At 38.7% G+C, this 27006-nt stretch overlaps 1 protein-coding gene across 1 annotated transcript; it reads right to left on the bottom strand.

The window, feature by feature from the left end:
• Positions 1-443: 443 nt before the first annotated feature.
• On the bottom strand, positions 444-22453 carry ANKRD55 (ankyrin repeat domain 55; the record flags this gene model as incomplete). Its single annotated transcript, XM_027900183.1, is given in 7 exon segments — positions 444-854; positions 7982-8014; positions 8016-8263; positions 13119-13220; positions 18651-19315; positions 20404-20571; positions 22269-22453. Coding segments are annotated over 7 exon segments (1812 nt in total), but the record flags the coding sequence as incomplete, so codon positions are not given.
• Positions 22454-27006: the final 4553 nt, after the last annotated feature.

Below are 27006 nucleotides of genomic sequence, written 5' to 3'. Positions count from 1 at the left end.
CGTCTGCACACCTTCTAAATAACCTCAAGGATGGTGACTCCATCACTACCCTGGACAGTTTGTGCCAATGCTTGACATCTTGTTACTTGGGAGAAGAGACTGACCACTACCTGGCCACAACCTCCTTTCAGGCAGTTGTAGAGAGCAAGAAAATCTCTCCTGAGCCTCCTTCTCTTGAGGCTAAACACCCTCAGCTCCCTCAGCCGCTCCTCACAGGACTTGTGCTCCAGAGTCTCCCCCAGCTCCATCGCCCTTCTGTGGACTTGCTTCAGACCCTCAATGTTCTTACAGAAGTGAGGGGCCCAGAACTGGATTTGAAGTACAGCTTCACTAGTGCTGAGTACAGAGGGATGATCACAGCCCTGGTCCTTCTGGCCACACTATTGCTGATCCAAGCCAGGATGCCTGTGACCTTGCTACCTGGGCACACTGCTTACTCATGTTCAGCCTCTGTCAACTAATACTCCCAGGTCCTTTTCCACTAGGCAGCTTTCCAGCCACTCTTCCCATAGCCTGTAGCACTCCCTGGGATTGTTATGATCCAAGTGCAGGACCCAGCCTTTGGTCTTGTTGAACCTCATAAAACTGACCTTAGCCCATTTATCCAGGCTGTCCTGATCCTTCTGCAGAGCCTTTCTGTCCTCTAGGAGATCAACACTCTCACCTAACTTAGTGTCATCTGTGAACTTAGTGAGGATGCCCTTGATTCCCTCATCCAGATCATTGATAAGGATATTAAATAGGACTGGCTTAAATACTGAGCCCTTTGGGACACCACTTGTGACTGGCTGCCAACTGGATGCAACTCCATTTACCACCATTCTCTGGGCCCGGCCATCCTGACAGTTTTTACCCTGTGAAGAGTGCACCTGTCCAAGTCATGTGCTGCCAGCTTCTCCAGAAAAGTGATGTGGTGTCAAAGGCTTTAATGAAGTGCAAGTAGACAGCATTCACAGCTTCTCCCTGAGAAGATCAGGTGGGTCAAGCAGGACCTGCCTTTCCTAAACCCATGATGGCTGGGCCTGATCTGCTAGTTGTCCTGCATGCTCTGAGTGATGGCACTCACACTGATCTGCTCCATGACCTTCCCAACACCAGCGTCAGGTTGACAGGCCTGGATTCTCCTTTCAGCCTGTCTTGTATGGGGACATCACATGTGCCATCCTCCAGTCAACTGGGGCCAGCCTGGTTAGCCAGGACTGTTAGTAAATGATGAAAATGGCTTGGTGCGCTGTTCTACCAGCTCCCTCAGTACCCTTGGGTAAATCCTATCTGCCCCCATAGACCTGTGTGTGTGTCTAAGTGGTGTAGCAGGTAATTTACCATCTCCCCTTGGATTATAGTCTTCATTTTGCCCATCTCTGTCTTCCACATCAGTGGGCTGAGTATCCAGAGAACAACTGGTTTTGCTATTAAAGACTGAGAGAAATAAGGCATTAAGTTCCTCATCTGCTTTCTCATCCCTTGTCACAATGTCTCCCTCTGCATCCAGTAAATGATGGAAATTCTCCTTTTGTTGCTGGTGTATTTATAGAAACATTTTTTCTTGTCTTTTACAGTAGTAGGCATCTTAAATTCTTGTTGAGTTTTGGCCCTTCACTAGGATGTTTTTCTCTGTAAAAATTCTCTTTTGACCTGAGACATGATTTCTGTTATGAAAATATATTTAAAAATAGCTTGAAAGGCGGTTTCTCAGACTAAGACTGAAATTGTTGGTAGATGTGCTTGAAAGGAAGTAGTTCACACCTGTGGCGACATTTCTTTGTAGGTGTCTTTATTTAGAGAACATTTTGACACAGATCTGATACCTCTCAACTTCAGGCAGCTGAGAGGATTAAATTTTTTTCTTAAAAAATGGTTGGAAAAAATAAATCAACTTGATTGTCAGTGTAATATTTTTACATAGGTAAATAATACAATGTGATTATCTGTAGCAACAAAAGAAAAAACCAACCCAACCTAAACTGTTGTGTGGAATGCAGAATTTATCACACTCCTAGAGATTGTAAACTTGCAGAAATGCGTATGAATGTGAGAATTAGCTGATGTCCAACAGCATTGAGAAGATGGGCCGGGAGATGGGTAAAGTTTCTACTCATGTAAAAGCATGTAAGCCATAAACAAGTGACATTTAGTGCAGAGACAGAAGTCTATAGGCTTTATTCATGTTTTAAATTAGCATGTTTTAAGTCATCATTTGAAGCAATTTGTACTTGTTAGTTTGAACTGGCCCAGTTGTTGAACTTAGCCCAACATTTGGGTAACTAAACTTGTATTATGGGGTTTAGAATGTTAAACAAGGGAGTTATGCTAATGTGGATTTTATTTTCATGGCTCTGTGTATTTGGTTGGCAAAACAAGAAACTTTTCAGACTGGTCTGTTGGTGTAAAGAGTATGTCATTAAGAACTGAACTCATCCTATAGCTTTCCACTGACCTCTGTGGTTTGAACTGGTGATTTTGGTTCAGCTCACAGAAGCCAGCTGTGTAAGCACTGGCCTTTTAAATCTTGAAGGCATGACAACCCCACTTTGTCCTCATCACTTTGCTATGTTTAACCTGTAAATACAGCTCTGCATTCCACGTGCTGTTCACCCAGCATCTTGTTTTGGGGAAAATGATGTGCTGAGGTGCTTACCAAATGATGCAGCCCAAGAAAAGTTGTACTGACGACATGTACCATATCTGCTGTACCTTCATGGGTGGTACTAGAGGGCAACAACATTTTTATTTGGGTTAGCTAGAGGATGTGAAACAAAACTGTCCTCTGTGATGATGAGTATTATGTTACGAGTTCAGTTAGAATTCTCAAAACCTATCAGGAGAGCAGCTGGAACATGCTCTTCATGTATTAATTTGTTTAATCTCTTTTCTGTAGTTTGGGATGTCAGAGTGGTACTGTAACTCCAAAATCTCTGCCTATGCTCTTCCATCATCTAAGAGAATTAAGGAGATGAAAGGACAAAGAGGATCAATGAGACAAAAGTAGAGCTAATCTCAGCTGGCACCTCTACCTTCCTAACCCAGAGACTAATCACACAAAGTAAGTGCCATGAAGAAGGTTGGCACTTCATTTTCCTGAAGATAAAAGTCTGTTTCTTGGTCCTTTCCTTCTGCAGATTTTTGCAAAGAATAAGCATAGTCCAGTGGCTAGGATCTGCTGTTAGGCTCTGTGTCTACATTGTGCCCTGAGAATAGCCACCTAAAATCTTTACTTTTCAGCCCTTAATTTGCTTCCTGCATTCCTCCAACCAATTGTCATAAATACTAAACACTCAAAACAAGTTCCTGTAAGGAGAAAAAATAGAAATATTTTGGAGGGTTAACACCTGAACACTAAAGTTAGTTCCTGTCAGCCCCAGTTTTTAGTGTCTCATCTTTCTGCCATATGTGCCATTGGGATAATACTATTTGCAAGCCTACTGGGAAGATTTCAGTGACGGAATGATTACTTTTTGTTAAGTGCTAAATTTCATTAGAATGTATAAAAATATCCTCCAGTTTGCTACAAAATCTCTGTGGATTTTAGGAAGCAGGCACTATCCTCACATAAAAACTGAGAGGATAATAAAAGCTCTGTGAAAGCAGACTCTCTTCCTGTTTGCCACCTTATCAAAAAACACCAGAAGCAAGAAAAAACTGGTGCTTGCTTTTTTTGTCCCCCTCATTTACATAAATCACTCACCCTGGTTCCTGCCACAGTTTTATGGTATGCTTCTTACACTTGTCTGACATGTGCTGATCTTATATTTACAAAATATTGAAAACTAGTGTTGATAGATGTGACAGTCAAATGCAATTTTCGTTGTGAAAAATAAATTGGAAAAGTATTTCTTCCTGTTTTGTGTGACAATCATCACAGTTAAGAAGGTGGCGCTTGAATTAACAAAAACTACTCCAATAAAGGAGTAATATGGCTGAAAGTCCTGACATATTGATTTTTGCATTTCTGAAACTAAGTATTATGAGCTCTGCATCAGTGTAGGAGAGGCTTGACCTGTGCTTTTAAAGTGCCTATAAATGCAGCATTTGATTCACTGAACAGTAGATGTGAATATATGAGTGAAAACACTAAAATCCTGATGTGAATTTGTTAGGCATAAAAAAACCCCAACATAACAGAAGGAAGTAGAAGGATGACAGGACACAAATTGCTCCTCATGACCTATGCCACTGATAAGTCACTACATCTGAGTGGAAATTTCCATGTATATTAATTACAGTGAACCCTTTTAGTGGACATGAGTTTGTTTTCATGAAGAAACCTAAGCAGTGGCAAACCAGAGGCAGCTTTCAAAAGACATGTGTTGGAGTCCACAATAAAAATAAGATGGGAAATTTGTTTACAGGAAAATCAATCTTTTCAAAATGTTTAGCTGAGAGAGAAAGACTACAGAGACAATGACAAACTTCAAGTGGCTTCAGTCTATAGTTTCTAGGACATTATGGGTTTTTTGGTCAGAAAATATATCCTGTATGTGTATGTATTTTCTTAGCTCTCAGTGCCACATGAAACTCCCCAGATACCTGAGTACTGGACACTCTATGAGTAAACACTCCACTAATGTCACAGAAGAATGTGCCAGGGATATTTAATTGCTATACAGAGAGGAAAAAAGTCTGTGTCGTGACCTACTGACCAGACATTTCTTGGCAATTGGTAATCAACTATGTTAGCCTTTTATTGTCTCTCCTGCCATTATCTTCCAGGAAAGGTCTAAGCAAAAGGTCAGAGTAGGTATTGGTTCATTTGTTATCTTTCATGCAGTATGCTGCAGTCAACAGTGTGCTCTCCTCTGAAGGTGAAAGACTTCAGCTTAATTTATCTTGTTTATTTACTGTAGAATTTGGCTACCAAACCCACATGATAACAACAGTTTCTGGTGATAAGAATAGTTTCTCATTTCTGAGAATAATTTTTAATCCTTTCTATGAGCATTAAATTTTAAAATATCTGTATTTGGTAACACACAAACTCCTTTATTGACAGCCTACAGAAGAAACACATTAGAACAGTGACCTGGATCTTAGTTCAGATTACCATTCATTCAAGACTCATTCCGTTCAGGTAAGGTCTGTATTTTGCGCTTACTTGTGAACAGGCAATTGGATTTGCATTCCTTTCCCAAAAACGTCCTTCCTGGTTGCAGGCCCACAGAAGAAAACACTCATTCATAGAAAAAGATGAGGAAAAAAGGGGCAAATGATAGGAAAAAATCATCTAGCAGCTGCGTCCTCTCAGTCAAATGTATTGCATAGAAAGGAGGCAGTGGTAATGTGTATTTCTAGCTTCAGGTGACTTGACTCAAAGTTCTGCATTTTTTGAAGGAATTTAATTTGAAAGTGTTATCTTTGATCAAAAATTGTTTCTTATTCACCTTTGTCCTCCCATGCTGCATTAACAAAGCACTGCTAATATAAATAGGAAAAACGGACATCTGATTACTTTCTTTCTGGGAATGGAAGTGTCTAGCCTAAGGCATGGGGAAACTTCTCTCCCTATCTCTTCTGCTGTAATACTGGAAACATTTAAAATTTATTCATGCCTCTGTGGGAAGCCAACACAGACTGCTCCTATATTTGTCTCCAACATGGAACAGCAGCTGGCAAACAAATGGGCGCCACCACAGCTTTTATGATTGCCATTGGGCAGCTCAGGACTCTCCTGGTCCCTGGACAGGCAGGGTAACACAAGAGATAGGAGAGATTGACTTCTTTCCTCAAAGCCAATAGTTACAATGAGGATCCCCTTCTATTCAGGAAAAAATGGAGTTGCAACATGTGACCTGCCTCTTTTTATTGCTAAAAGCATGGTTTTCTTACCCACTGAAAAGGGCTTGTGTGGCAATGGAGACCTCACTGGGATTTACTTGAGCCATTTGGTCTTCCATTCCTTCCATATGCTGTACTCGTTCCCAAGCAGTGTGTTGAACTAAAGATAATTAATCTCTGCCAGAGTGGTTACTTTGGGTTTTCACTCTGTGAAGACAAACCTCATTGTGATGTCTACAGTGACACTTACAGTTTACACAGAGGTTATTTGCTGCCAGCCAGAACTATATGAATTAGATTTTCCTTCTCCTCTGTGCAGTCTGCACCAAACCCATTTGCTTTGTACTGAGTGATAGTGGCATGAAGTCTACAATAAAGCTTTAATATTTCTAGGACATGACTTATGAGCCACTTGTTCCTTGTGTGAGGCTACAGGGAGAGGTACAAAGGGGCATGGGTCAGAATAGAGATTTTGGGACTTGGAATACGTGGAGTTTCAAGCAGAGAAGTTCAGGGGCTCTGGAGAGCAGAGCAACTCTGGTAGTGGCCTTGTAGAGCAAATACTGGTCTGCTTCACTGTAGGAGAGACTTTGGACTTTTCAGTGAGGCTGGACTGAGCAGGACTGGTCAGGTGCAAAGAGTGCATGGCAAAATTGATTTTTTGTATAACAGAGCACGCTTCTGTCATGCAGTGTTTTTTCTGTCCAGCCTCAGGGATTAGGTTTCCTGTGAGGTCTAAGCACATGAGCATTTTACTCTCATGTTTTTCATTATGAAGCTAGATGTTTGCATCACTTATTGAATTTGAGCTTTATACTCTGACATTTGGATTAGATGTTTAAAAATAAAATGTTCTTTTATTTATGTGCAAAAGTTCCCTCTTTGGTGTGTTGCATGAGAGCAGCTCTTGTTATGCTCTGCTTTTTTTCCTTCTGGGACTGTCTGTGACAGCCACCAGCCGTCATTCTATTTACAGTCGTTACCACAAGGAAATTGGAAACTGCAGCTACTGGGACATGATTATCTTCTTCTTTGTGTCAGGTTTGTCTTTTACTGCAACAGAGCAAAAAAACTGTTTGTACAGCTAATAGAACATTTATCTAGAGATAAACAAAGTGCCATGTCCTGGCTGAATGAGCTGCTGATGTAGAGCTAATTTTGGACAGTCTTACTAGCAGTGGTGAGAAAGAAGGGTGTCAGAAGGGGACTACCTCCCCCCACCCCAACCTACAGTAATGCCCACAGCCCTTCTATAATCAGAAGTGCGGAAGCCTCTAAAGTAATGGCAGCAAGATTCAGATAAGAATCCTGAAGCAAACAGAGGCTGGCATACTTGTTGACCTCTAGGAAAGGACAGTCTTGTGCAATGTTTAGTCAAAGGCTTATAGTGCTTGCCAAAGTGCTTGACTGAACAGCAGTCTAGTTATATTTCCTTCAGTTCAGTGATCAAAGTGATAAAATAATGCCTAAAAAGTCAGGACTCTGCAATCCTTGTTTTATGAAGATAATACACAATTGCATTTTTGTCACTGGGGTGTATGAAGAATTAAATGAAAAAGACATAAATCAGGCAGTGAAATGAACAGTTTTGAACAGTGTACACTACAGCCCTGTCTGTCCCACAGGGATTAGTGTTTCATTATATTTTTTTACCAGGTTGAATTCACAAAACCCACAAACTTAATTTAGCAAATATGTGAAAAGCAAAGAGACAAAAGACCTCAATTGCTAAAACTACCTTTTATTTTCAGCTTATTGTTTTAATTTTAAAAAGATTTTTTGATGGTATACAGCATCCGAATCAGCACCTTTGTATTTACAAACTACAGAGAAACCCTGCCAATTTATGTTTCCTAGTTCTGACTTTTAAATCATGCATAAAATCTTACTCTTTGTTCCTGTTTTCTCTGCACATTACTGCAACAAAGTCACGTGTTGAGGATTCCATTCATAAAATAAGTTTACAGCATATTAAATATTTAGTAATTTCATAATAAATGAAATCTATAATGAAAACGCATATATATATATGTATATGTGTGTGTATATCTATATATAGTGCAGCTTTTGTGATGTGCTATATTAGTGCAGCTTTTGTGATGTGCTATATTTTCTTGGTTTTTATTCATTTACAGTCAAGTTCATAGGAGTATCATTAGTGCAAATTAATGAGATTTTGCTATACAGTTATCTTGTAACAAGCACTTACTTCAACTGATTTAGGCCAGTGTGATGAGTTAATTTTCAGCATCTGGTTTGGTGAGAGATTTCTCAAGCTCTTCTGCAGGATTAGATTTCTTCTGGCTTGGAATAGCAGGTAGGACATGTCTTAGTCTCAGAGGCTCTCCTGATAGACCCGGCAAGAGAGAATAGAGGATGTGACTCTGAGAATGTCCCCTTTTCTGGGATCTGGAGACTGGAGGTGGTGGGAGAATGACTGCACCAGTCCCCAGGGACTTAAACTTCTTAGCAGCCTGAGGTGATAGCTGAACTAGAGGTACAAAAAAAAAGAGAGTGCATAGTCAAACACACAGCATTTTTATAAATGAGTTTGCTACTTTCTTTGAACTATTGCCTCTTATTGCCTATACTCAAACCTGTATTTGAAAAATGTGATCAAAATAAAAAAAACACATAAGCCTGGCAGGACTAATCATCAGCTGAAGAAAACATTTGCAGTGTTAAGTGATTTATTTTGGGTTTGGTGAAAAATAAGACTTGGCAAATTCAAAGTTTTGATTTTGATAAGCAGAGAATCTGTAATTTGTCTGGAGAAAACTTGGTCTTTTGGAGAGATTTCCACAACACATTTTTTCATCACAAACCACAGGCTGACTGAAACAGAAATATTTCATGGGAATATATTATTTTTAACAAAAATGCTCTATTACCCAGGATAAATTTATTACCAGGATAAATGCTGATAAATACCTTAGGAAGATGAAGTGGAAGAATGTGGAACATTGTGTCTGGGTTGATCTAGGCACAAAAAGACATCATAAAGACAGGTCTATACATGCTCTGCTATTCACAGGCCACAGAAGTAGCCCATTACCCTGTGACACAGTGAGATGCACACTGAAACACCAAAGGCACACCTGTTGTATCTCTCTATCGCAGTCTTGTAAGAAGCTGTGAATTTAATCATCTTTAATTTCCACCTCACGCTCAGCAGTGTAACATTATACTTTAATGTTAATATAGCTCTATATATTTTCTAAAATTTATAGTTCTATATCTTCTCTCTTAAAAACAATAGAATTAAAATATAATTCTGTATCTTCTCTCTAAACTGAAATCCTTAAGCTCCTCCATTTTGACAACTCATTAATTTTCTGATTTTTTAAAAGGAGAATTGAGAACCTTAATATAGACCTATTTTTCTCCGCCTTGGAATTTATTGTGAATTGCATTAGCTTCTTTTCATTTTATTCTCAAGCTCATTGTATACAAACAGTTCAGAAGAGTTCCCTACTGGAGTTAACACCATCTCAGTTTCAGCTACAGAATTTTTCCTTGCAATTTTTCACATTCATTTTTCCTTGACTGCATTCTCATTGCATCTGTGATTTCTTCCATCTGCCTAATTGTGATGAATATATGAGAGGCTATTAGCATTTTCCTGAGGTGTTCTGGTTTGAAATTTTGTGTTTTATTTTGCCCTGTTGAAAATATAAAATGTTATCTCTCTAATATGTACAGTAGGCCTTGACTGCATATCTCTACCTCTGTCTCTATCTCTATATCTATATCTGTCTGGAGCAGTATTTTTCCAAGACTTATCAGGTATTGATTTAGGGCAAAGCAGAATCTTTAGAGAGAGGATTTAGAAACTTGGTAGACTTTTTTTTTCTTTTTAAGCTAATTTCAATTACTATTCAAGCTGTTCTGAGCAGACAGTATTTACCAGAGCTGCCAGGCCTTTGGCAGTGTACTGCAATTTGTGAGTCATATTCAAGGTTAATTCATGTTCAGAAAGTCACTTAGTTCCCTTTCCATGAAAAAAACCCAAACCAAACCAATAATACTTTGTTTTAGCTGGTATTCTATTTGTGTGACTCAGGGAGAGCTAAATACAATAAATGAGCCCATTTGTTTTCTGGCACATGGCAGAGTGCTTTGAATTCTCTGAAATTTTGGTGAGTAAACCAAAAGCATTTGTGAGGCTCACTTGTTTCCCTTGTTGGAACGTAGTCACATGTTAATGTATTCAAAGTTCATAACTGTGGGAAAAATATCCAGAACACTTTATGCACTAGCTAAGCCCTTAGTGATGGGCTTAAGTAGGGCAAATCACTATAGTCAACCCCATAACCGGGTAGCCATGACAAATCCATGTTCATTCAAAGAATCCAAACATCAGTGATTTCCTCCTAGTCCCACATACTATGCTCAGTTCAGAATATTTGATTCAGGATTTACGGTACATGGATGGCTTTGAAACAATACATATAATGACATGTATTGAAACCCATGAGCCTGAACTGGGATCTGTGAGAGCCAGAGCCCTTAAGGCAGGCTCTCATACATCCAGGAGCTACATACAGGAAAAGCACCAGTAATTATTCACATGCAAAGCGCACAGTCACCCACTGAAGACCTAGTGGTACAGTACAAGATACTAATTCAGGGAGCTTTTTCAGCTCACTAGTGACTCTTGAGAGGCTGTTATTACGAACTGCAAAGGTAAAAATAAAGCTATTGAAGAGGCATTGCCCAAGGAGTATATCATCCAGCAGAAGGGACTGCAAACAGTGGACAATGATGGCCTTCTGCAGAGATGTGTGTGCTTTTGTGAAGTGGTTTGCAGTTAACTTGGGAAAGAAGAAATCATGGTGATCAACAGGAAAACCAACCACCACTCCCGAGAAAATATTGTTAAATGATCTGTAGAAACAGGTTTTTTAAGTAGTTTTTTGTTTGAGTTTTTTGTTGTTGTTTTTTCATTCAACAAGTACTAAGGTCACTTCCTTCAGAAACAATGTGGTGTAAGACCTTCTAAGCCATATGAAGAAGTGAGAGCAGCCAAGAGTTCTCTAAAGTCCCATATTTTTATTGGAAAATTATTCTGTCATTCTGTGAGGGGTGTGTAATAGTTATAAGCCTGTTTTCCAGGGCTTGTTGGGAGTATTGCATGATGAAATACAAAGAGTGTTCTGGAGGTGAAGCAGCAGCATGCAGAATAAGAGATGCACTATGTGCTGAGGCTACTCAAGAAACCATGTGAGGAACCTCTCTGACCTTGGGAATATCTTGAGCATGAGAATTTATAAACTGTGGTTTAAAGTCACTCAAGTGCTCTTTTTGTAGGTTACTGTTTCATTTTCCATTTTCTAATGTGTGTTTTTGAATGTTTCTGCTCAGAGATTTTAGCATTTCTTCTTTTTTTTTTTTTTTTTTTTTTTTTTTTTTTTTTTTTTTTTTTTTTTTTTTTTTTTTTTTTTTTTTTTTTTTTTTTTTTTTTTTTTTTTTTTTTTCATAGCCCTTCCTTTTTTAGGGGAGATGTTTCTTCTTTCTGTTAATTTCTGAGTAGTTTCAGTTCTCTTTCTAGTTTATGCTTATTTTATTGTTCTAGCTTTTTGGTTGCTTTTATTTTTTATATTGCATGTTTTCAACACATATCTTATGTAATATAAATATTAGAGAAACACAAATGATGATGTTCAATCTTTGTTGCTGGAGCACTTTGCCTGGATAAAGGCTGTGTCCAGAACGATAATATTTTTAGGGCTGGATGGAGAACGAGTGAAATCTTGGCTCTGGAACAGCTATTTGGAAAGCTCTAGGAGCAAATGTGTCATTTATGTTAAGAAAGAAAAAATGTAGTTTATTTTGCAAATAATTTTGCTTTTCTGTTACTGGCTTGAAATAATATTCAGCCAGTAATGGTACCTGGATGAATGTGCTGTGTTAGTTAATTGTTATTAGTTGTGGTAATCTTATCTTATTTGTAAAACAATTTTTTTGGCAAGAGACTAGAACTAAATCCTTGACTATTTATATGAATTACTGTAAGAACAGTAATGATTATGAAATATTTTTTTTACAATTATGCTATAAGTAGAAGACAGAGAATGCTAGTAGAAAGCTTAAAAAAATTGAACGCTTGGAGTTGGGATTTTAAAAGCACTTTTCTTTCCTCAGAGCAGACAGAGAATACCACCTCAGTAGTTCACATCTCTACTTTTTCCTTTTTTATTTGCAGAGAAGCAGCAGTGCAGGATTCTGTATATGCCCACCCTATCTGATGTTCCCTATAAGGCTACCTCTGCTGTTTCATTTTTAGTAATATTGTTATAACTGCAGAACTGCTTCTGAAACTCAGATTATAAGAGGCAGAGAGTCTTAAATTTAGCTCTGAAATATGAGTGGTTTGGGGTCTGGCTGATCTGCAGGATGACAAACAATAGACTGCAAATCCTCATCCAGTATACACTGGGAGATTTGTCCTCTGTGGAACAGAAAAATGAGAGGGCAGGACACTGCTGGGGGTAGGGATAGTGTTTGTAATATGAAGAACACCCCAGCTGCTGGCTTGATCCAGCAATCGAACCATCACTAAGTCTTGACACTCTGCCAAGGCTGTGGGAGTGGGGTGAAGCTTTCCTGCTCTTTGGGATTGTACTTCAACAAGCCGAGTGTGAGCCAGCAATGTGCTCTTGAAGCTAAAAGTGCCAACAGCATCTGGGGCTGCATCAGGAAAAGCGATACCAGCAGATTGTGGGAGGGGATTTTTCCCCTCTACTCAGCTTGGGTGAGACACCTGGAGTAGTCAGTCCAGTTCTGAGGCCCCCAGTATAAGAGAGACATGGACATACTTAAGGAAGTCCAGTGAAAGGCAATAGAGATGATTAAAGGATTGGAGTGTCCAGCCTCAAAGGGAAGCCTGAAAGAGCTGGGACTGTTCAGCCTTGAGAAGAGATGGCAGCTCAGGGGATCTTGTTAATATATATAGATATTTGATTGGAGGGAGTAATGGAGAATGAGACAGACTCTTCTCACTGGTGTCTTACACAGGGAAAGGAGTCAATGGCCAGAAGTAAGTAAGAAGAAACTTTTTTACTCTGAAGGTGGTTAAACACTGGAACAGTTGGCCCAGAGAAACTGCATAGTCTCAATCTCCATTCACAGATGTATTTAAAACATAACTGGATTGATCCTGAGCAACCTGCCATAGGAGATTTCTCTGTGGGCAGAGAGGTTTACAGAGTCTCCAAAGGTGTCTTCCAACCTCAGCCATTCTATGATGCTTTGAAAAAGGAACATGAAACCTCTCTCAAGCCCTCAGATGCCAGTGATAGAGGCACACAGTGTGATACTGTTAACTGATACTTGTCTGTACTTACTTTTGTGAGCACAGTGGTTGGGTATGGGAGCTAAGCTGTTCCGTATAGGAGTAAGATTTTTTTTTGTGTGTTTGTCTATGGACGCTTGTTGAAAATGTTTACCTGTGAAAGAAAAATAATTGTAAATAATACACTCTGCACTGTAAATTTCTAACTTCTAGGAAAAAAAAATTGAAAACTTAGTAATTCTCAGAACTGTGTAATAACAAGAAACCACTGACTGAGAAGAAAATCTCTTGCTTAGTTTGCTTTATATTAATTAAAAGGAGTGATTGATATAACCTTCACATATAGTCTTACCACTTTATCTCATATAATTTAGTATTAGCTCTTAAAACAGGCACAGTCCCAATAGCTAGCTCTCCATAAGAATATTTGGATACTAAATTAGTAGAATCACTCAACTAGATTGATTTGATTTCAGAATTGAAGCTTTAGTTTGCAAAATACTCTAGTAGGGTCTCATCCTTTCTCAGTACTAGAACACAAATGGAGTTCAGCTGCTGGTTGGAAAAGGAGACTGGCTGAAGTCTATTTGCAATAAAGATGAGCTTTGAGAGTGTTTTGCTGCAGATGAAAATGTATGAGAATTTGTATAAACTGATACTGATCCTTATTAAACTCTGTTTATGGCAATTTCATTTTTACAAAGAAGAATGGATACTGAAAAATGAAAGGTTGATTAGCTAACTGTGGCATATCACTGGTTAAGACAAGTTAACTTTGGTCTAATACTATTAAAATAGACAGTATGTTAGATGATGTAATGCATTTCACTAAATAAATGACACAACTAATATTGGAAAAGTAGAAACGCAAGCATCAAATCATCATTTTCTCCAGATTATTTTCTTGAGTTGATCTTACTCTGTGATGTTTGAGTCCCTCAAATTATTTTTCTCGTTATCACCAGATCTACGATGAGCTTTGCTATGAGTTGTCCCGCAAATAGCTGCTCATCCATCAGGACATTGTAACATAGCTCACTGCACAGCAAGCATATGCTCTGTCAGCACACAGGGACAAGAGGAGACACAGGATGGATGTAGCAGGACATCTTAAGCAACAGGAGGAGACAGAATGATATTGCCTTTGAGGCTTTGTAAAGACTTGTAACTTTGTAAAAACTTGAAAATACCTATGTATTGCTGGGCTGTGCAAGATAAAGCTACAGAAAAATAGCTGTATAGTTGTTTACTAGAGCTGCACTGAAGTAGTTGTCAAGACTGGTGTAACTACCCCACTACTTTACTACCACATTAAATGGATTCTGTGTGAAAGGAGCTAAACTGGTGTTTATGAGACAAACTACCACATTATAGTGCAGCCTTCACCTCAGCATGGAAGAAGATTCTCATCTAAAAACCACAACAGTTATAGACATTGGGTCAGACTGCTGGATCTTGTGAGTAAAGATGATGTGTATTGAGCTAAAGCATGAAGAATCTTGTATAACGGAGTTGTGCCTAATAGAAACAGACTTTGTTTTCCTTTTCCTGTACTTTACTCTTTATTTAGTCTTTAACACTTCTAGTGTCTAGCTGGTAAATTTCTTCTACAGACATTGCATCCACTTTCACAAAGAACTAAATATATCAATTTCAATATAGCAGAGAATCATCTGTTGCTCTCATTAGTACAATTTGAATTATATTGGTTTAAGTGATGCTTATGCTGAGAACGAATGGATTATTATGTATGTACTATTATAGCTTTCATGATGGGAGATTGTTGTTGCTATCAAGAGATATGTTTATTTCATGAATGGGGATATCTGGCAGCAAAACAACAGTACAAAGCATAATCATGTTTGCAAGACTGATCTGAATGCTTGGAAAAGAATACTTTTTAAAAAAGTTCTGGCATCCAGTGCAAGTATTCTTCTGCTCTTCCTTCCTATTTGTTCCATGTAACATCTGAAAAAATAGTTTTTCTTTCTTTGAGACATCATCTTTGCTGTCCCCAAGAGCACACTTATGATGGCATTTATTTTTGAATGAAATGGAAAGGAAGCAATTTCATTATTATAAAATGCAGGACTGCATTTGGTTTTGTTTGCTGACATTTTTTTACACATTGTTCTTTTTGAACCAGGTTGAGCTGTGTTTTAGGTAAAAGTTGTTAATATTATGATGAATGTCCCACTGTAAATTGGTTCTTCAGCTTGAGAAAGCAACACCCACCCCAATCAGCTTTGCTCTACTCTTTCCTGGCCAAGAAATACTTCCTGTTGGACTACACTATCCTGCTTATACCAATATAAACTTAATAATAGCCTGCTTTTCACATTACCTATTCAAGCAAATAGAAGGTACTGGGTTACTTTAATAAAATCTGTAATAAAGTATCATTGTAGACCTGTAAGTTTAGTAATCTAAAAGATGAGTGAGTGATATGCTCTCAGAGCTGCCTTGTATTCGAGACAGGCTTCCTTTTTCACATGTCACTTGAAATTTCTCTACTTACACCATTTTTCCCTGTGGAATGTAGCTGGCAGTACATTTTGCAAAAAGGGATGATTGCAAAGCTCACAAATACAAAATGCTTTGGATTGTTGATGCCAGCTCAGTACTGTGGCTGGGAAACCATCTTGCAGTATTGACAGTACTTTTTGGTATAGTCTATCTTTGCTCGTCTCAGTAGAGGGCAAGACAAAGCAGTAATTCTGAGAGAAACCAAGGGCATAAAAGTAAGGTAATTCTCACTGTTACCCATAGCAACCTCTCCCCTTTGTGTAAGTGCTAATGCTCAGCTAGTAAATTGACTCATCTTTCATTCCCAGGAGCACAGAAAACAGAACAAAAAAACCTCTAAAAGGTTTGGCACATGTGTGTGCCAGCTGCCTTTGTAGCAGTGAGCACAAAAATTAGCTCTGACTTTATTAACAGACATGGCCATGCAAGACAATCAACACTGTGTCAACAGAGAAAAAATTTTCAAATTGAGTTCCTTTAGATTATTGATACCCATACATAATCCTGGCCTAAGTATTCAGTGAGTAGGAAATTACATGTAGCTCCCACAGTCATGAACTGAGAAATGAAGTATTAACACTTCAATGCCTTCAAAACTCATATGTTGTTTTTACTACTCAGCTAAGTCTTTAGCAGAGAAAAACCCCAAACAAGCCAAGTAAAAAACTCCAACAACAAACAACAACATATATTTTTCCTCAGAGAGGGCTGCCTGCATAGCACTGCTGGCTGGACTGGAGCCAGGCTTACTTTGCTACCGATCCCTCTAAGTCCACAGTGCACTGGAGACCTGGAAGTCCTGGAGCTCATACAGTAAATGCAGTTCTAATTCACAGCAAGTCAGGTGGCTTTAATTACAGGGGCAGACAGATTTAAACCACACACATAGGCATGAAGAAGGATAAGCAGATCTTTTTATCATGAAGGAATGTTAGACAATATCTGTGTTGAGCACTGTATTCCTCTGCCTCCTTATAGGCTTTTCATTCATATGTTTCAGAGGAAGTCCTTCTTGCCAGCTACAGGAATAATTTTTATTATTGGAAATTTTTGCTAAAGGGAGCTGTACAAAGAGAACTGGGCTTAAAGCAGACTTAGTATTTTTATTCTCTGAGGGAGATAATAAAATTTCAGAAATAAAATTACTTAGTTTTCCTTTGGACATGCAAAAGTGGCTCCCATTGTAACAATTAGAAGAATTCAAATTATTGATATGACTTTGCCCTTATTCATACATGTAGACTTCTGGTACTATTCCCAGCTCATGTGCAGATCATGGAACATCAAGTGGATGCACAGAGTCTGTCCTATTTCAGCTGATTTTTATCACAGGATGTTCATAGAAACATCTTTTCTAGGAAAACCACCTATCCTTCTGTCCAGAGCAAACAAAGATTTAAATTTTTTCTTGAGACTGTAGTATACTACATTTGCTAATGCATCAAATGTTTTAATAGTCTAGCAAATTACAAAACATTTCCCAGAAATAACTGTCCCCCAATTTGGTTTATTCAGTTTGAGTTCATTCCTCCTACTGCTGTCCACTTCAATAATCTCAAATGTCTTAGCCTCACTGTGCCTTGTTACACTGAGGCTGCAAAGAAGCCCTGCAGGTATTCTCATGTTCCACATGTGAGCTGAACCTTGCAGAGTTCAGTGCAGAATCAGTTGTGCAGAAGCAATCCTTGCTAGGCATGTGGAGAGTAGGGTTCATATGGCTGAGTGAACAGGGGAAGTGTACATAGTAAAAAAGCAGTGACACCTATAGAGCAGTTCTATTAAGCTTTTAGGAATGTGGCCTGATGTTTGGGAAGTGGAACTTTTTTATTAGGTCCTTTTTCCTGGAAAAGCTATTTCCAGCCTTTATTTGCACAACATAAAATAGCCTGTCATTCTGAAGTTGCTGTCTCTATTTGTCAGACATGTGCACAAAGATCTGCTTTTTTATAGTTTACTTAGATGTCAGTGATAGTGCAGTTTACACTATCATGCAGCTAATTGGGGGTTCTTCCTAAACAGGATTTCTGTTCACTTCTCTTTCCACTGGAGGGTAATGGCTCATGTCTCTTGGGGTGGGTATAGATCAACTTATTGTATAATGTTTACTTCTTTTAATGGTGTACTGGTAAGTTTGGGGTTGCTTGCTTCATTTTCAGTTGGATGTTGCAATAGTTGGAAGGTATGCTAGATGTGTTTAATTTTGGCATGGGACTAACCCCAAAGGAGATGAAGTTGAAGACACTGATACGTTGAAGTAAACTCCTGCACACAGGCCAGCCAGCCAGATTCATTTAAACATGGATGTGAGTCAAACAAAATAACACATCCCAAATCCAGCCAAACCCTGGTTTCAAATTCACCTTAGAATTTGCAGGCTCTGCTTCATTACTTTTGCATTACAACTTCCAGACCACTGCATAAAAGCATTTACTCCATCTCTGTAAATTTATCAAAGCTGAATTCAGCTTTGGAGAAACCTGAATAACAGCATATTAGACCAAGGAGCTGGCACTAAGGGTGAGAGGAGTGGAAAGAGGTGCCACTGCAGCCTGCAGTCAGAATATTCCTATATGGGGAAAGTGGCATGGTGTAGAGCTGTCCAGCATGGCAGTGGATGTGGTTGGATCCAGAGGCAGCTCTCAGCACAGTTTCAAGTTTGAGTGCAGTGCTGTTCCCTTGCACATTGTCCATGACACACATCTGCTTCCAGGACTAGATATGGACACAAGGCAGCAGGTGTGGTAGTGGGTGTTAGCATGCAATTCACAAAGCATGTATATGATCTGGAGGCACTTACTGCCCAAGTACCTTACGTGCTTCCTAAACATCTGCATTTTTGCTTGCTCATAAGACCTACTCAATTCTTTTATTTCCCACACCTTCAGCTTTCAAGTGATGTCCCGTCATGCTATCTGTAGTGACTACTACATACTGGGAGAAGATACTGAAAAAATATTAAAGAAATAGAAACGTTATGGGTCCCTATTTTTTTCTGACTCAGCTTGCCATATCAGTCTGTATTATAAGATTTGTGATGAAGACAAGAAAAAAAGATTACCTGATGGAGAACTGGAAAGTGAGGGAAGGCAGGGAGGGCACAAAAGCACATTGTGAGATCTATCAGAGTTTAAATCATTTATCAGTTTGTCTGAAGAAGTCCTAGACCAGACTTTGTAGGAGGGTAGCTGGTTAGAGTCTGCATTCCAGGGATCATCCAGCAAAGCCTGGCTGCTGCTTCTGTGGTCCAGCAAGCTGTGTTCACTCCTACTCTTTTGAGGCTTGTGTGGAAAATGGTGGGTACTGGTGCTAAAAGAGAAGCTTGATATTGTGCTCTGGGAAGCAGTCAGGAAGGAATTGCCTGCAGTGATTGGGGGGAGGCTCTGTGTGCTGATGGGCAGAAGTCCCTGACATGCTGGTTGCTTCTTTTCTGGTATGAGATACTTTGTGTCTGTGCTCCTTCTTTTAAAGTCAGGGGTGGTCATACAGTGATCTGGAATGTCTTTGCAATTTGTGTTCATAATGCAGTCAAAACGGGTGATGATATCATCTACTTCTGAGGTCTCTTCTTTAGGATATTGATCTCTGCTTCTCTCCTTTTGACTGGTTTTCTGAGCTTCTTTCTTTGTTTTGCAAGAGAAGATGTGGTTCAGCATACTGAATCGTCCTTCTTTCTTTATACGTCTGTCGTCCTGGGAAGCAAACTGATGAACTGATTCAGATCTACTGGAAGTACAAATCAAAATGTGATGGCAGTATTACCAAACAATTTTAAAATACTAACTGTGTTAGTCCATGAAATAAGTGGGTTCAAAACCATTGGTCTTTGTATTATGATCTATTTGGAAAATGGTATTTCCAACAGTACGGTTGTTGCTAACACTGTAACAAAGGCACTAGTTTGCCATTACTTCCCTTCTTTTTCCCTTTCCTTTTCCCCCTTTGCCCTTTCCCCTTGCCTTGCCTTGCCTAGGTTTGAGGAGTCCAGCACAGTTTCAGATCAATCAAGATAATTACCTACAGCGGTATTGCTGTAGTAGTTTTGAGATTAACGTCCTCTAACAGACAGAGTGCAGGAGGAGGAGAGGTAATATTACCCATGTCTCACAATTTGTAACATAGGAAATAATACTAACAGCTGACTGGAAAGGAGGGGAAAGCACAAAGAAATGTGATGATAAATGTAAGTGCATGCTCATTTACCAAAGCTGAAGAATAGAAGTTGATTAAATAACAGCTGCTGAAACACGAAAAATACAAAGAGAGAGGAAGATCATAAGCAATAACTCTTTTGTCATACTTTTAAACAAAGAAGAACTCAGAAGAGACAATCAAGGTAGAGAAATAAAGAAGGCTAGGAAAATAATCTCAAACCCTTACCTTGAGGATGAAAACTTGAGATTTTTTTTATTGTCTATCTGGCAGAGTTGCTTTTGTATTCAGTCTATCTGTCTGTCGTATCACAAAAACACACAGCTAGTGCATAGAGATTTCACAAAAGTGGGATATATATCTGGGGGCTGAAACTATTCTGTAGGACAGATTTTCTGCTCGAAGGTGACTGGGCCAGAGCTATACTCACTACTTCAGAACCCTGTGCTGGTTGGTAGACTAGTATTGTAGCCTCAGTAATGTGTCTTTGATAGATGACTAATTCTGATGTTGCTACCTTGGCGGAAAGCTTGAACTGAGTACTGCATGGGAATCATGAAGACATCACACAGGGCTCAAACTCTTCACTAGCATACAGAAAGCAATACATTTGTTTTCTAGTAAGTGGCAACATGTGAGCAAGGTGTGAACTTTACCTTTACCTGCTCTCCTGAGACAGCAGCTTGATGCATGCTGTGTGCCCACAGTACATTGCATATGTCAGAGGAGTGTTTTCATTGATGTCTCGAGGGCTGCTGTCTATCCCCAGTTCTAATAGTGTCTGCACACAGTCAGCTCTCCCTGCTGCTGCAGCCCAGTGCAAAGGAGTCCTACAGAAAAAAGGGGAGTATCATTAAAATAGCTGAATGGATTTACTACTAAAACTGTTAATGACATAATGAGGTGTGCATTGGATATGCTCCTTGTCCAGATTTATGACATGCATTTTAAGGAATTCTTCAGCAACTTATTCCACATTGGCACAGATGCATTTATTTAGCTGTAGATAAAGTAGATACAGGGCTGTACTATACATGCTGTAAAACAGCATCTCCTCCACTGCTGGAATTGCAGAGTAGGAGGAGTGCATAAAGTTTGCAGAGAAAAATTTGAAAAAAAGCTTTGTAGCGCTGCATAGGGACTTTGTCCCACTGCATAGGGACTTTGTCCCGCTGCATAGGAACAAACTCTGCTCATCTTTACACAAACACAATTAGCTTTGGTTGGCACAGAGTTCTCAATGAAGGTAGTAAGAGAAGAAGCCTCTCCTAGATGAATGAGAAGGTCTGAACACATCTTCCAGACTGCCACTGTCACTTTGCCAATTTCTGTGTTCTATGATGGGCACAGACCAAAGCACATACAATTGTTTTAAATCTGTGTAGAAGAATCAAACTGATGTTCTGCTTGGCAGAAAATCTGCACCTTGTATTTGGAAACTTTAGTCCAGTTTCGAAATTGTAATATTATGGTCTTGTGAAAAACTGGAAAGCATAAAAAACATCACAAGTAAACAGTTTAAGAATGATAAATAAAACTGACATTTCTTTGTCTGTTTCTCTGCAATCCCAGCAATTTCAAATGGGTACAGTTAGAAACACAATAGAATGAAAATCTATTTTGTGTGTTAATAGCAAATAGCTTATTTTTCCCCCTCTTCAAGTACAATATGTTTTGTGGAAATATCTGAGAATTTGTAATAGGTGGTCTTGTCTTAATGAACTCTGAAGTGTTGTTAATCTCCTCCCTTTGCCCTTCTTTCCACAGAAACACAGCCTTCTCAACTACATTTTACTGGTGTTTAAAATTTCTCCAGAACCTTGTTTGTTTTATTTCTGTTCTGTTTTACCGCACTTTTCCATGAAGAATGATATTATTTTAAGTACTTGAAGGTCTAAGCCAAGAAAACCTTGGCTTTCAATGAGCAGGATAATCAATGTGAACAGCCAGTTGGTTCTGTTTGCATTAACTAAATTCATGAGCAAAGTTCCAAGGGAGGTAGGTGTGGGTGAAAAAGAGGAACGATGACTCTTCTGCACTTACAAAACAGAGATTTCAACCTAAAAGGAATCAAACGCCTTGTCAGAATGGAAAGTGAAGATCCTCTGGTCCCATAGGAATACTGTGTTAACATCGTAAATGCAACAAAGGAACACTGCCATTTCTTAAATACACACAGCAGCAGCATCCAACCTTCAAGTTGTAGGATCCTGTTCTATTGTTTTGAAAAGAATGTTCCCTTTTGATTGAAAGAAATCAAGCGGTGACAAAGTTCTTTCACAAATAATCTTATCTTTTCCTACCAGAAACACATAGCCTTCCTACTAGTCCATTATTATACTAGGTACGATACATGTGAGCTGGGCTGGTTTGCAGTGTTTCTGAGCAAGCAGAGTTCTCTGTAGAGTGCAGTTCATTAATTAGCCCATGGCCTGTGAAACAGGAACATGATTATATAATAAACAGAGCTGGTCTCAGGTTAATAAAAAGGAAGCAGCAATTTTACTTTCAGAGTTTCCATGGTTACCTGTCATCCACATCCAGGGCCTGCAGGTTACACTTTGGGACTTTGGCCAGCTCACTGATAATATCACTGTAGCCTGCAGCAGCAGCAATGTGCACACATGTTTTGCCATTCTCATCGTCATAGTTTATTATTGAGGGTCCCTGGCAGTGGTCCAGAATGATGGAACACAGAATCCTGTTGCCACTCTGGAAGGAAGTTCAGAGAAGAAAAGCATTTTACAATGGAGCTCACACCAAGCTGCATTTTCTCTGCTAGAGAATGCTGAATACAGTAATGGGGTTTTTTTGTGTATACCGGACTCCCTAGGTATGAAGCCAAAAGCTTCCAATCTCCTTCTGGGAATTATGTTTGCTTTATGAATTTCCTAGAACACTCTGAACACTGGAAAAATAATAAATAACGTACCACTGCAGATATCTCCAAAAGTTGCAGAGTGTAAGTTACTCAACAGAAATTACTTGGGATTTTGCTGTTTTGCTAAGCCAGTCTCCAGAAGACACAAGCTTGTATTTTCTCATAGAAATTTAGGGCTGGAAAGAAATTTAGGGCTGAAGAGACCAAACCATAACTGTAAGTCTGTTCCAGTACATCTAGAAAAGCCATGTCAAATATTTGCTCAAGTGGTTCTTGAAAACTTTCTCGGTTAATTTGCTTCAGTCTCTTAATAGAAAGTTGACATTGTTCTCTAACTTGCAAATGAAATTGAAGAATTTTTATCCTAACTTGGTGGAAATAGAGAAAAAAAATTCATGACTTTTTTTATAACAACAGAAACATAGGGTTGGAAAGGTCTTTCTCTATCATCAAACTCAATCCCTGCAGTCACTTGTAGCTATGTTACATCATCCCTTTCATAAAATTCCTGTGTTCACTAAAGACAGTTAAGTTTTTTTGCCCCCATTACTCCCAAAGGAATGTAGTTCAAGACCTTCTTTGTTCTACTGATTAGTATCTCTAATTTCTATTCATACTCATGGCTGATTATATCCCTTTTTTTCTGTTCCAGGAATATATAAATAATGGCCAGTCTTCGCGAACGAAGAACCGGGGAAGGTCTTTACACCTTCCAGCCTGCGCATTGGATTTTTTAGGTGAGACACAGTGTGCGCAGAACTGAGCCCAACCTTTAATCCTGAGGTTCACCTGCTGGGGCCAAGTGAGCTTGGACGGTGGCAGCGAGGTCCTCAGGACGTAGATGGATTGCCTTACAGGGCTAACGAGCTCCATCTGCCCGGGGAGTGGCCCCGACCGGGAATCGAACCTGGGTCTCGGCGGTGACAGCGCCGCGTCCTTAACCACTAGACCACCAGGGGCTCCAGGAATATTATTTAGATTAAATACTTCTTTCCTTTAACTGGTATTTGTTCTTCAGATGTATTTATAAGCAATCATCATATCTCTTCCCGTGTTGTTCTTCTGCTGCTCTAATCAATCAAGATCTTTTAAGTTTTCTTTGAAAAATATGCTTCCTATTTCTCTTATCAACCTACTAACCTTTCTCCTTTTTAATTGTGTTTCCTTTAACAGGGATGACTAAAATTGTACCTAGTCATACACAGACATTTTTTCCTGATCTTTGTACAATGACACTAGCTCTTCCCTATTTGTATTGGAGGTATTTTGTGTTAGAAATAGCTCTTTTGGTATGTCATAGAACACCATTTGTCTCATTCACAGCTGTGTTCCATTAAAAGCTCCTAGTCATTTTGGAATAACCCTTTACACATCAGTACTTGTCTTCCATAGTTGTTTCCTAGCCTAGAGTTTCTAGTTTTGGGTAGGACCTTCTGTTACACCCAAATGCATGACTTGAACAGTTTATCCTATTAAATTTTGTCCTGTTTGTATTACTCAAGACTTTAAGGTGATTCAGCTTCCCTTATACTGATATCCCCATTCTATTAATGTCTTCCAGTTTTTTATTATTTGTAGATTTCATCAGAAAGCCCCTGTATTTTGTGCCAAGTTATTATGGAAATATTAAGCAAGAATGATTTCAAGTTTTATCCCTGAAAGTAATTTCCTTTCAGTCTCTATTCAACATTTAATCATATTCTCAACTTACTGATTTTAGGATATAACACCTGTCACTCCTCTGTACTTTTGTATGATAGCTGTTTATTCTAAATATATAGACATCCATTATCTCAAGCCTCTTCTATACACTTTTCTTCTCCACTCTCAGTATGCATCTTCCTGCTAAAATTTGCACCATTGAGAGGATACATTCCAGGTCCCTGGAACATTGTGATCTCACAACTACACAGTCCAGCTGAGAATTTAATTGACTAAAACATGCCCCCCTAAAACCAGGATTTTTGTTTTGTATGTACATTTGTTTTGTATGTACAGATGTTTAGTTAAGAATCTGCTCTTGATCATGTCAAGCTTATTTTCTATGACCAGGCATTTTATAATGTCCTCATTACCATGTTAAAATTGTTAATTTACAGTTGCTGGGTCTTCATTTTCAGGAATAGTGACATCCTATGAATAACAGTTGTTTTTATTCTCCAGTCTCTATGCCAAAGACCAATATCCTCCATCCTGGTGTTAATTCCCAGTTACAGTTTTTGGTCATTAGCATCAGAGAAATCTCTACTCACAGGGCTAAGTGAGTTTAGAAGTCTATTACATACTTCTAGTATTACCAGAATAAATATCTCTCTATTACCATCCTTCTCTAAGTCAGTTTTGATACAAAAAATTGTTAACATTAGCATCTTACTATTTCTGTATTCACATTATTGTGTCACTGCTATTCCTCTGGTTTTATACTGTTTTGGTAAGTCCAAATTTCACCACTTGCTCCTGCAGTTTCAGTCCCTCAGTTTCTTGCACAACTCTTACCATTCACATAAGACAATTCCCACTGTTCTTACTGCAATTTAAACATGTACACACTGTTCTGCCTCCCACAAATCTTCCATTTTCTAGACTAAACAAACCATTTCAACCTCTCTGGGCAGGTCAGTATTTCCAACCCACTTATCATACTTGGTCCTTACTTTAGGCCTGTTTCCAGTTTGTCTAGAGCTTTTTTCAACCACGGCACTCCAAAGGACATAATTAACCAGCTAAGGCTCCTGTCCTGACACTGAAAATGACATTGCTACTTCCTGTAGTCCACATGTACCATACTTTTGTTAATATGTTCCAGAATTATGTTTGTTTGATGTATATCAACAATGTAACCCAAACTCCTACTCACTTTTGTAAATCTACTGATCTATTACTCTTAATTTTTTAAAAACAGCTTTAATTTTTCACAGTTCTGTATACAATGTTATTTTATTAATTTCAGTTAATTCCTAAAATTTATCAAAATAATTTTAGGTTTCATCCTGACCCATGAAGTGCTTGGCGTCCCAGTAATTTGGTTCTAACTGTGGGTTATATATGTGTTCTGTATTCCAAGACCTTGTTATGGAACAAATAAAAACACTCATATGATAAATCCCTTGTTGGACTCTCTATGAGATGTTCACCTCCAAAGATTATTTGAACTGTCCTGAATCTGGCTGATAGAGACTATATGATGTGTGACAGAAGTCCCCAGTTGATTTTGATTGCATTATTCCTTATTCTTTCCCTCTGGCACACCTATCTTTGGACTGAATTCTGGTTCCATTACAGCATGCTGTGCTTATAAAAGTTGTACTATTGATGTCGTTGAGTGTGATTAAACTCGCAAGTACTGTTCAGAACAGAAAGGGACAATTAGACTCTTAATGATCACTCAACTTGGCACATGCTTAACAAGGTTTCTCTACCATGTGATGAACTTTATCTTGTTGGCACTTTTTCAGTATTTTTGTGTTGCACTACATGGGATTAAACTGAGAAACTGACATTCAAACATGCTATATCTAATAGCATCTTATCTGAGGAAGCAATAATTGCTTTGAAGATGGCTATGAAATTTATGACCCATTTTAACAATTCAATCAAACTGTTAATTCCATTTTCTAAGTAAACAGAGGATATCTCCTAATTTTTGAACCTTCTGCTGAACGAAATCTCTGGCCAACAGCTCTGTGGCTTTTCAGCTCCCTCTTCTTAGGAATGCCTTCTTATCTTTACATTCATCTTGGCTCTTTTAAATTGCACACAAAATTATCCTAAAATGCTTACACTGCCCTTATTCTTAGATTGATAGGTTTGAGTTGTGGTCGCCAAAAATGTAGTGCTCCAGTGGTAAATTTACCACAGTACTATTGTTAGACCAGGATGTTCAGCGGTAAATTTACCATAGGAAAATTACATGTTTCTGTAACCTTACAAAACCTTTCAAATTCTTTTCAACAGTGTTCTCAGAGATAATCAGTCCGTTTTGCTATATATTTCTATACAATTCTGCAGGGGCATTCCCCTCAGGCTTTGTTAAACTTCAGTCCCATCTCACACCTTTATCTGCTTCCACCCATTATTCATTCTGCTTAGTGAACTTTTCTTCTTTCTTAGATCACTTATCTCAATTAAACTTAATTTAGGAAAAAGAAATGTCCTAAAGGTTCAATTCACAAGCCTTTGTAAGGAAGTCTCTCTTTGTGCTTTATGCAAACTTTTGTCTGAGATTTGTGTCATTTCCATACAATGACAAACAGCAAATTCACTAACAGGGTATTAGTTCTCACAGTTGGTTATAACTCCATTTTCTATAGGTTGGTTAATAAAATGTCAAACTTCAGACAGTTGCATCTCTTGCTGCTTTCCAAATAAGAAAATAATAGCTCAG

The sequence above is a fragment of the Empidonax traillii genome, unplaced genomic scaffold (assembly GCF_003031625.1).
Source record: "Empidonax traillii isolate 1590-97213 ecotype Southwest subspecies unplaced genomic scaffold, ASM303162v1 scaffold714:size326938, whole genome shotgun sequence".
NCBI lineage: Eukaryota > Metazoa > Chordata > Aves > Passeriformes > Tyrannidae > Empidonax > Empidonax traillii.
This window is presented reverse-complemented; position numbering and strand designations above follow the sequence as displayed.